A 12,221-nucleotide genomic window follows, 5' to 3' on the forward strand; every position below is an offset into this window, starting at 1 on the left:
AGAACTCTCATTGGTGTACAGATCCATGTGGTACACAATCAATAACCCTTTGGGTACTCCAGCCGTGCAATATCTAGGCATACATACTTGTGACAAAACTCTGGCACTACTGCTTTACCACTTAATATTAAAAGTACAGGCTTTTACGAAGGGTGCAACCAATAGCAACACCCATGGTGGGACACCACACATCCATTACATTACTGATCATGTACTGATCCTGAGTTACATCCTGTATTATACTTCAGAGCTGCACCCACTATTCTGCTGGTGGGGTCACTGTGTACATACATTAATTATCCTGTACTGATCCTGATTTACATCCTGCATTATACTCCAGAGCTGTACTCGCTATGCTGCTGGTAGAGTCATTGCGTACGTACATTACATTACTTTTCCTATACTGATCCTGAGTTATATCCTGTATTATACTCCAGAGCTGCATATTTTGTACATGCTCTGCATTATTATGTTATGTTACATCAAAGATACAAATCCAACTGTTGCTCATTTTACGTTTTATTCGTTTCGGACATGTTCCAACAAAAATATATAACTTTATACAAAAAAATCACATAAACCGCACATTGTTGAAAAAAGAATCAAGGTGATGATAAAACTGCTTGAAATGGGCTTCCAAGAATAGCTATGAACTGTCCATCCTTATGTAAGGCCTCTAGGATCCTGCTGATGTCCTCTCCTTATGTAAGGCCCCTAGGATCCTGCTGATGTCCTCTCCTTATCTAAGGCCTCTAGGATCCCGCTCATGTTCTCTCCTTATCTAAGGCCTCTAGGATCCCGCTGATGACCTCTCCTTATCTTAGGCCCCTAGGATCCTGCTGATGTCCTCTCCTTATCTGAAGCCTCTAGGATCCCTCTGATGTCCTCTCCTTATCTAAGGCCTCTAGGATCCTGCTGATGTTCTCTCTTTATCTGAGACCTTTAGGATCCCGCTGATGTCCTCTTCTTATCTAAGGTCTCCAGAATCCTGCTGATGTCCTCTCCTTATCTGTGGTTTCTAGGATCCTGCTGATGTCCTCTCCTTATCTGTGGTTTCTAGGATCCTGCTGATGTCCTCTCCCTATCTAAGGTCTCTAGGATCCCGCTTATGTCCTCTCCTCATCTAAGGCCCCTAGGATCCTCCTGATGTCCTCTCCTTATCAAAGGCCTCTAGGATCCTGCTGATGTCCTCTCCTTATCCAAGACCTCTCTCTAGGATCCCGCTGATGTCCACTCCTTGTCTAAGGTCTGTAGGATCCTGCTGATGTCCTCTCCTTATCCAAGACCTCTCTCTAGGATCCCGCTGATGTCCACTCCTTGTCTAAGGTCTCTAGGATCCCGCTAATGTCCTCTTCTTATCTAAGGCCTTTAGGATCCTGCTTGATGTCCTCTCCTTATCTAAGGCCTCTAGGATCCTGATGATGTCCTCTCCTTATCTAAGGTCTCTAGGATCCTGTTGATGTCCTCTCCTTATCTAAGGTCTCTAGGATCCTGTTGATGTCCTCTCCTTATCTAAGGCCTTTAGGATCCTGCTGATGTCCTCTCCTTATCTGTGGTTTCTAGGATCCCACTGATGTCCTGTCCCTATCTAAGGTCTCTAGGATCCCGCTCATGTTCTCTCCTTATCTAAGACCTCTAGGATCCTGCTGATGTCCTCTCCTTATCTAAGACCTCTAGGATCCTGCTGATATCCTATCGTTATTTAAGGCTTTTAGGATCCTGCTGATATCCATCCTTATCTAAGGTCTCTAGGATCCCGCTGATGTCCTCTCCTCATCTAAGACCTCTAGGATCCTGCTGATATCCTATGGTTATCTAACGCTTCTAGGATCCCGCTGATGTCCTCTCCTTATCTAAGACCTTTAGGATCCTCCTAATGTCCTCTTCTTATCTAAGGCCTCTAGGATCCTGCTGATGTCCTATCGTTATCTAAGACCTCTAGGATCCTGCTGATGTCCTATCGTTATCTAAGGTCTCTAGGATCCCGCTGATGTCCTATCGTTATCTAAGACCTCTAGGATCCCGCTGATGTCCTCTCCTTATCTAAGGTCTCTAGGATCCCGCTGATATCCTCCCTTTATCTAAGACCTCTAGGATCCTGCTGATGTCCTCTCCTTATCTAAGGTCTCTAGGATCCCGCTGATATCCTCCCTTTATCTAAGGTCTCTGGGATCCTCCTGATGTCCTCTTCTTATCTAAGACCTCTAGGATCCTCTTGATGTCCTCTTCTTATCTAAGACCTCTAGGATCCTGCTGATGTCCTATCGTTATCTAAGGTCTCTAGGATCCCGCTGATGTCCTATCGTTATCTAAGGCTTCTAGGATCCTGCTAATGTCCTATCGTTATCTAAGACCTCTAGGATCCTCTTGATGTCCTCTTCTTATCTAAGACCTCTAGGATCCTGCTGATGTCCTCTCCTTATCTAAGGTCTCTAGGATCCTGCTGATGTCCTATCGTTATCTAAGGCTTCTAGGATCCTGCTAATGTCCTATCGTTATCTAAGACCTCTAGGATCCCTCTGATGTCCTCTTCTTATCTAAGACCTCTAGGATCCTGCTGATGTCCTATCGTTATCTAAGGTCTCTAGGATCCCGCTGATGTCCTTAGAAAGCCCCTTTTATGATGCATAGTATTCATGAATCATATACACAGATAAATATTGCATTGGATGATTTGTGGATATTTGTGTATAAAATATCTACATATAAAACAAGACTTAGATTATCCGATCCATTGGTGAAGCCCTTAGTGGGAGGATATGTGCCAATAAATATGACAGGACCGTGGCGAGCAAAACTGCTACACAGGGCAAGTAAAATGGATATAGTGTGTTCTGCCCAGTGGCTAGGATCTTTGTGTCATGCTCCGACCCCTCAGGCCCTCCACTAGGCCCAACAGCACAACATCAGGTCTGCACAACAAGAAAAAACAAGCCCCGTCCCAGACTCTCCAGTCCTCTCAAATATTTACCATGGTCGGGTCATGTCACTTCTTCCGGGTCATGTGACTTCTTTTAGGTCATCTCGCGACAAACTTCTTTGAAGAAATGACGAAAAAATGTGAATGTAGGATGGGGCTCACTTCTTAAACCCTTTATTGGCCCTAGCAATACACACCATAGCAGAATGCTCAGAGAAGACTTACAGTAAATTCAAAGGGGGACTCAAACGAAAATCTTTTACTTTCAAATCAACTGGTGTCAGAAAGTTATATAGATTTTTAATTTTCTTCTATTTAAAAATCTCCAGTCTTCCAGTACTTATCAGCTGCTGTATGTCCTGCAGGAAGTGGTGTATTCTTTCCAGTTTGACACAGTGCTCTCTGCTGCCACCTCTGTCCATGTCAGGAACTGTCCAGAGCAGGAGAGGTTTTCTATGGGGATGTGTTGCTGCTCTGGACAGTTCCTGACATGGACAGAGGTGGCAGCAGAGAGCGCTATGTCAGACTGGAAAGAATACACCACTTCCTGCAGGACATACAGCAGCTGATAAGTACTGGAAGAATAGAGATTGTACAATAGAAGTAAATTACAAATCTATATAACTTTCTAAAACCAGCTGATTTGAATGAAAAAGATTTCCCCCCCTTCAATAATCAGTGTTCTACTTGTTTGTGCCCTTTGTGACTTTAGCTCGTGTTCACACAGTTCAGGGTTTGTTTGGTCGTTTTTTTTTGTTTTTTTAAAGCATACCAACTACATAAAAAAAAAAAAAATTAAAAAGCCAACTTAAACAAAAAAAAAAAAACATTTCTGTGCACTTCTTTCTTTATGATTTGCCCCCGGTTTCAGCTACAAAAATACAAAGCGCAAAATGCGCCGACACAGCACTTTGTGATGAAAATCTTGCATCTTGCTTCCCATCCGATCAGCTGAGAATCCTCTATAAACATAGAAGAAAATCGGAAAACAAATGCGCCCTCAGATTGCTGTTAGGCACCCCCCTGCAACCTTCACACTGCTGTCATTGGTCCCGAAATCACAGGAGTGTACAGGAGGCTGGAGACCATGTAATGGGAAGAAATAGGCGACTGAATAAGATAGTGAGATGTTATATATGAATATGGTGGGTGGGGGGGGGGTGTTAATTTTTGCATCCTGCCCCCTATATCCCATGTACAGCCCCTAGAGGTCACTGCCGGTGCCTCACAATACTCGCAGGTTTCCTCCACTCATCACATACATACAGTGGAGGAGGCCTAATGTGGACATGCCCTTTAAGAAGCATATCCATTAGTGACAGCTGTGTGTGTTGTCACTCCCCGGCCTCACACATTCACAGGTCAGCAGTGCACAGTTTATTCATCTAGACGTATATATATACAAAAAAAAACTTTGGTTCACAGAATCAGTGGATCCCTCCGCGTCTATCGCCCTTATAAAATTCTCATCAGTCATGTGCTCGGCGGTGATTTAAGTCGATTGGAAATGTTTCACGTTATAGACGTCCTTGTTTGGCGTCTCCGATCGCTCCCCAGACATCAAAGACAAACTCATCCGGAAAAGCAAAGTCTCCGAGAGCTTCATCCAAGGCCACCGCAAACTCATCCGGATTCTTCTTGTCTCGTCCGGCTTCTACCATGGTGGCAGCTGAATTAAAAGAAAGAAAGCAATGAACAATAATATTTAACAATATACAAAAAGTTACTTATCAAATATACAACCCATAGATAAAGTAAGTGCCCCCCTATACTTTATTTATGCCACCCATAATGAGAGAAAAACTGGACTATAAGTCTTCCAGTACTTATCAGCTGCTGTATGTCCTGCAGGAAGTAGTGTATTCTTTCCAGTCTGACACAGTGCTCTCTGCTGCCACCTCTGTCCATGTCAGGAACTGTCCAGAGTTGGAGAGGTTTTCTGTGGGGATTTGCTACTACTCTGGACAGTTTCTGACATGGACAGAGGTGGCAGCAGAGAGCACTGTGTGAGAACAAAGAGGTCGGGAAATAATAGCTGATCAACCCTGCATCTATAAAAGCCTCAATTCATGTGAGTAAAACGCTGTTACTGAGGAGTGGGTCATGGGACGTGGCCATTGTCTGATTTTGCTCTCATTTGGAGCTGGGGAAGTTTATTTTGTGAATCCCGTATACATATCTTGTAATCTTGTATAGAATTTTTTTATGTGAAGTCAGATACAACAACCCTGAAGTAATACAAAGGGCACAGACAGGTCCTGACCTTGTATATATTAATAACCCTTAATCATACAGACAGTGATTTCATAGGGATAATAGCGGCCGTCCTATAACTCATATAGGGGAGAAAATGTCTGCGCGTCTCTGACATAGTTAAAAAAAAAAAAAATGATGTAATGCACAAAACAGGCATAACTAAACCGACAGATCTGAACCGACTAATCATTTACACCGCCATTCAGAGCCCACAATGTATGTAGCCACATAATACCTTTATACATAGTCTATGTGTAGGGAGCCAGTGCGGGCCCCTAAGTCTTATTGCACCTGAGTAAGGTAACTCCCTCAAGTACACACAAGTGTGATGAGGTATCTACTGCAGTTAGTGTTTTTTCCACTAGGTGTCACTACTGTGTTTGCTTGTAACTTGTTTCTATGCACGGCTGAAGCTTTCCATGGGTTAACTATTGTATGTCACATGTTGCCTTTTGTCCACTCACAGGTGCAGGTGCCTTCCTTCCTTTCCTCAGCCTATCCTCTCCTTCTATTATCTCTACACACACAGCCCACCAATCAAAAGCAGGTTTAGACAGATCCCTGAAGTTAGGATTTAGTTCCCGGTGGCTGGACTCACTTCAGTCGGAGTTAGTTGTAGTCTGGATTCAGAGAGAGAGAGAGCATGACAGACAGGTCTCTGCAGAAGTCAAGCCAGGGCCTGGCTTTGGCCAGGTCCTCTGACAGGGACACAACTAGACAAGCCATTTCTTCCCTATGAGCACAAGAACCACTATGCAGTGCTGAAACTCTACAGGGGGAGAGAAGCCATATAGAGATCACCTTGTCCACACCAGGAACCTCTCTATAAAGTGCAGGGCAGTTATCTTAGGGGTCATAGGAACGGACCCTGGTGGAACAAAGGTACTGAAAGTCTATCCCACTGAGCAGTGCAGGACAACTGGGAAGCCTCAGGAGTCTGCTTCCCCAAGATACCAAGGCCTGGGGCTCGTATTACCCACCTAGGACAGGTAGCCTGTAACTGGGGGCAGAAAGCAGTCAGACTGGAAGTCATCTGTTAGTAAGAGTATTCTCTATTCCTTCTTCTACACACCTCTATTGTTCCGACAGAGTACACTTCTACATTGGACAAGGCCTCTCTGGCAACCCCTCTCCTCTTCTCTGTCTACTGCAAAGCTCTCTTCTTCAAAGCACCTTGCCTCTACCCTTAAACATGAGCACCTGAGCCTCTCACAAGATTGTATCTTCTGTATTGCAGTGGACTGTGTCAGTACTTTCAGACACAGTGCTCTAAGCTGCCACCTCTGTCCATGTCAGGAACTGTCCAGAGCAGGAGAGGTTTTCTATGAAGATTTATACTGATCTGAACAGTTCCTGACATGGACAGGAGTGGCAGCAGAGAGCAATGTGTCAGACTGGAAACAATACACCACTTCCTGCAGGACATACAGCAGCTGATAAGTACTGGAAGACTTGAGATTTTTTTATTGGAAGTAAATTTTGAATCTGTATAACTTTCTGGTACCAGTTGATTAAAAAAAATGGTGAACTACCCCTTTAATGAAGGATGCTGACATCCCAGAACTTCCAATATTTCCTAAGGAAATCAATTTATTGATCTATATTGGCAGAGCTGTGTACACCGCTACATGGCATGGCTGCTGTGATGTCTTCTGGAGCATATATTTTCTTTACTATTTTAGGTACTATATATACATGCATGAGATACTTCCATATCCATAGGTGAATGTGATGTAGCGCTGATTGATTGATTGATTGATTGATTGTTTGATTGACTGGCCGCATCCTTCACCAAATCTTTAGATGTTTTCATATGGCATTAGTATACAGTAACCTCCACTAGGGGAGCCATAGAGCTGACTGTCTACAGATCTATACAGCCTCCTTACAGCCATATCAGTATAATGCACTATGCTCCAGAGCTCCCCCTAGTGGTGGTGGCAGTCAGCAAGAAGTTTATCCTTTACCTTTATGTCTATGGGAGGGATTTTGAGCTCTGAATCAGAAACACAAATGAATTATACATTCTACCAGAATCCCTTTAAGTCTCTGCACATCCAGCGTACACTGATGAGGTTACACAGAGGAGAGAAATGTTCCTTTAAGTGTTGTTCGGGTAAACAAATTACAGCTATTAAAACACAATCTCCTGCCATTACAGATCAGAACGCAGAACAAAAATCACATTAAATGACAAAGCGGCAAATTAAAATGACATTATTTACAGAGATTCCATTAAACGCGCCGGCCGAAAAACGATCCGCGCCCCATCAGCCGCTGGACATGGAAAGTGATCGGGAGGATGAGGCGAGTTCAGTCCGAGACCCCTGACTGCAGTAATGTCATTACCCAGGACACGTCCAGCGGCAGCCATGGTTGCTGACCTGGGAGGCGCTCAGACCTGGCGGGCACGCTCGCTCCCTGCATATAATTAATACACAGCAACCACTGAGAAATGAGCCATAGAGATAGCAGAGGAGCTGCATGTGCTGCAAAGTTTCCGCTTGTTCTCATAAAACCTTGTGCACAGTTGCTACTATTAGGCTGGGTTCACACTGCGTTTTTGCAATCCATTTTTTTCATCCGTTTTTTGAAAAAAAAAACGGATGAAAAACGGATGCATTTGTGTGCATCCGTTTTGATCCGTTTTTCCATTGACTTCCATTATAAAAAAAAAACGGATCAAAACGGATCCGTTTTTTTTGACAGACACAAAAACGTTGCTGACACTATTTTTTTTTGTCCGTTAAAAACAACGGATCCATTAAACATATGCTAAAAACGCAGTGTGAACCCAGCCTTATCAGTTATTGTCTTAGAGGCTAGCACATCAGTGTTTTAACATACTGAAAACTAAGGTCAGCTACGTTTATGTGAACATTTAAAAAAACGAATGCGTTTTTGATCCTTTTTCTTTTTTATAATGGAAGTCAATGGGAAAAAAACGGATCAAAACAGATGCACACGAATGCATACGTTTTTACATCTGTTTGTTTTTTTTGCAAAAACGGATTGCAAAAACGTAGTGTGAACCCAGCCTTAGATACATGTCAACTAAACCCACCAATTACAGCAGGGTACCTTAGGATATGCCCCCCTGACTCTCCACTATCTGCCATTTAAGGTCAGATATTTGGAATTCCTTTTTGTTCACTGAGGACCCCCCTAGATATCTTGGCCCATAGGGTTCTACTGGGCATGGACACCCTTCAGGACAAGTAAATGTCCTATAATTGTCCAGGATGGATGCCCCAAAGAACTCTATGGGGGCATTGCTTGGCAGCCTGAGCCAGTGCCAACACCCGGGAAAGTGGCGCCAGGTCCTGATGCTGACCCGTTTAATGCGTTGTTGTGTTTGACAGGACTTGTAGCCATCGGCTCCTTGCCCTGTCAATTACTCTTCTGACCAGAGGCAGCACAAGAGGCTGCCCCCCTCCTTCAGTGTTTTGGTGGTACACGTGTGATGTCACACATGTGCATGCAAAGCCTGAAGACAGAGGGGGAAGCCGGAGGGGAGCATCACTGCAGCAGGTGAGTATGTTTTTTGTTTTTCCACCTCCGTTATCTTACGATCAGGAAATACTGATAATTTCCTGAAACCGGAAAAATGGCCACGGAAAGGGGCCTGAGAGTTAAAGGGGTACTCTGACAAAAAAATCTTTTTCTTTCAAATCAACTGGTGGCAGAAAGTTATATAAATTTGTAAATTACTTCTATATAAAAATCTAGAGTCTTCCAGTACTTATCAGCTGCTGTATGTCCTGCAGGAAGTGGTATATTTTTTCAGTTTGACACAGTGCTCTCTGCTGCCACCTCTGTCCATGTCAGGAACTGTCCAGAGCAGGAGACGTTTTCTATGGGGATTTGCTGCTGCTCTGGACAGTTCCTGACATGGACAGTGGTGGCAGCAGAGAGCACTGTGTCAAACTTAAAAAATATACCACTTCCTGCAGGACATCCAGCAGCTGATAAGTTACTGGAAGACTGTAGATTTTTAAATAGAAGTAATTTACAAATCTATATAACTTTCTGATGCCATTTGATTTGAAAGTACCCCTTTAAGCCGCTGCCAGAGGAGTGACCTAATACTAAAAGATGAATGCTTATGGTGATGCCAGTGTGCTATACCTCCATACCAAGGCAGGACTACTAGAACCAAAGTGTTGGCTTGTGCGCAGTAAGCCTTAGCTTGGATATCAGAGTAACCCGCAGTGGGGGAGTGTGTAGTAGCCCAGAGACTGAGCTGGTGCACTGGTAGCTGGGAGATGTAGTGCAATGGGGGGGGCATCTGCAGGAGAAGCCATTGTGATGCTCTGACAAGCTGGGCTTGGATGACATAGAATTAACAGGGAGAGAGTATAGCCACTGCTTTTACTTCCTTAGCACCAAATAGGAACTAACCATAGAAGTGGATGAGCCACCGCTGAAGTGTTGTAAGTAGCTGCCTCTGGGGGGTCCGCTGGGGTAATGAGTTTAGGTTTGCCCAGTATGGGTCATCTATAGGGCGGAGAAGGGCTAGAGTGGTATAGAAGGGTAGACAGGAGGGGGAATCCTTAGGGCCCTATTCCACCGGACGATTATCGTTCAGATTATCGTTAAATCGTTCGAATCTAAATGATAATAGTTCGGTTGAAATGCAGTTAACGATTAACGACCGAACGAGAAATCGTTGATCGCTTTATAAAACCTGGACCTATTTTTATCGTTGCTCGTTCTCAAAACGTTCGCAAATCGTTCGCATTGAATAAGATGTCGATTGGTCGTTCACAGTAGATACGAACGCAATAGCGAAGAAAAAACGATCGAAAATACGATCATAAGTTACAAATATCGTTCCATGGAAATGAGTGAACGTTTTCAGGTCTTTCACAATAGCGGTCATTTGAGATCATTAATCGATAACGATTATGCAAACGATAATCGTCCGCTGAAATAGGGCCCTTAGTCCTGGTGGGCCCGGTGAATAACTACAGTAGGAACTGGCTGGCCTTCAATCCTGGGAAATGGCTGGGAAGACAGACCTGTAAATGTCAGACAGGTGGATAGTAAGAGGGTTGGTAAAATGGGGTCCCTGAGAGTGGGGGGTCCACATACTGCACATAAATACACGAATGCCAGAACATAAAGAGGTATATAGTGGTATATACAGTGTAATAATACAGCAGTATGATGAAGCTTATAAGAGGAGAAACAAACAAGCCCCATGTCTATGAGTCAGGACATTGCAGGGGGCGCTGGGGAAGGGGGGGAGTCCAACTTTACATCAGGATCCAACTTAATTTCTAAATTCGTGACTCTTCCAAATTGTTTTCATTTTATCCATAAAAAAAACCTCCAAATGACATGTTGTTCACCATCCTCATTGCACAACGCCGTGTCCACCCCGTCAGTGTGTGTGTGAGAGGGGGGGGGTGCATCTGTCACATGCAAGTAGACCTTGGACCACTAGGTGGCAGTACAGCACAATTATTGGTATTACATGCAGTGAGCTGCAGGGGGTAATACTGGAGATATAATAAAGAGTTTATACTGTATATCTGACTCACATACATATCTATATACAGGATATATACAGGTACACGTACATAATTATATACAGGTGCACATACTGTACATACCTATATACCAGGGGTCCTCAACTGGCGGACCGCGGTCCAAACCCGCACCACAGACCTCAGTGTACGCCGCCGTCCTGCTCTACCGGAAGTTCAGGCCGGCAGTGTACACTGAGGTCACTGGTGCGCGCTCTGCTGGGGAATCCGTGACGTCCCCAGAGAGCGCGTATCAGCCGGGGGCCGGACCGACAGCAGAAGAGTGGAAGACGGCGCAGCGGGGAAGCGAGGTGCTAGGTGAGTTGTGGGTTGTTTGTTTTTTGTCTGGGGGCCATCTATAAGGGGAGAGCACACAGGGGGGCTATATACTACAGGGGGAGCTCACAGGGGGGCTATATACTACTGGGGGGAGCTCACAGGGGGCTATATACTACATGGGGAGCTCACAGGGGGGCTATATATTACTGGGGGAGCACACAGGGGGGCTATATACTACAGGGGCAGAGCACAGGGGGGCTATATACTACTGCAGGGACCTCACAGGGGGCTATATACTACAGGGGGAGAGCACAGGGGGGCTATATATTACTGGTGTGAGCTCACAGGGGGGCTATATATTACTGGTGGGAGCTCACAGGGGGGCTATATACTACTGGGGGGAGCTCACAGGGGGCTATATACTACAGGGGGTGAGCAAACAGGGGGCTATATACTACAGGGGGTGAGCACACAGGGGGCTATATACTACTGGGGGGAGCTCACAGGGGGGCTATATACTACTGGGGGGAGCTCAGAGGGGGGCTATACACTACTGGGGGAGCAACAGGGGGGTTATATACTACCAGGGCAGTCACTCCCTTTGTACCTAATATCAGAGGGCTGGTGAGAGAGAAAATATGCCAGTTTTCCCGCTAATAAGCAGCAATTCTGTACGTAAATAGCTGAACGTTTGTGAAAAGTAACAAAACACGTTTCCTACTGATGTTTAGCTCGGAACTTCACCTGACTATAGACCCCGGTAAGTGGCCTCACTAAAAGTATATATATATACAGTTTATATACAGGTACACATACATACCTATATACAGGATATATACAGGTACATAATTATATACAGTATATATACAGGTGAATATACATGCATATATACAGGTGCACATACATAATTATATACAGTATATATACAGGTGAATATACATACCTATATACAGCATATATACAGGTGCACATACATAATTATATACAGTATATATACACAGGTGCATATACATACCTATATACAGCATATATACAGGTGCACATACATAATTATATACAGTATATATACACAGGTGCATATATACAGGTGCACATACATAATTATATACAGTATATATACAGGTGCACATACATAATTATATACAGTATATATACAGGTGCACATACATACCTATATACAGTATATATACAGGTGCACATACATAATTATATACAGTATATATACAGGTGCATAT

At 44.1% G+C, this 12,221-nt stretch overlaps 1 protein-coding gene and 1 long non-coding RNA gene across 3 annotated transcripts in view; both read right to left on the reverse strand.

Moving 5' to 3' along the window:
• Positions 1-501: 501 nt before the first annotated feature.
• LOC138799831 (uncharacterized) lies at positions 502-3,251 on the reverse strand. 2 transcript variants are annotated; one of them, XR_011364315.1, is made up of 3 exons: positions 2,545-3,251; positions 2,089-2,506; positions 502-2,050 (listed from the first exon to the last, which is right to left on the reverse strand). It is a non-coding gene; the product is annotated as an uncharacterized lncRNA (long non-coding RNA). The 2 variants fall into 2 exon arrangements; XR_011364314.1 differs by having other exon boundaries at positions 502-2,506.
• Positions 3,252-4,282: 1,031 nt separating this feature from the next.
• Positions 4,283-12,221, reverse strand: part of GIPC2 (GIPC PDZ domain containing family member 2) — a 52,913-nt gene continuing 44,974 nt past the window's right edge. Inside the window, exon 6 of the mRNA XM_069979454.1 lies at positions 4,283-4,589. Coding sequence (XP_069835555.1) covers positions 4,438-4,589 — 152 coding nt within the window. The 3' untranslated portion in view covers positions 4,283-4,437. The remainder of the gene's footprint in view (positions 4,590-12,221) is intronic.

The sequence above is a fragment of the Dendropsophus ebraccatus genome, chromosome 8 (genome assembly GCF_027789765.1).
Source record: "Dendropsophus ebraccatus isolate aDenEbr1 chromosome 8, aDenEbr1.pat, whole genome shotgun sequence".
Lineage (NCBI taxonomy): Eukaryota > Metazoa > Chordata > Amphibia > Anura > Hylidae > Dendropsophus > Dendropsophus ebraccatus.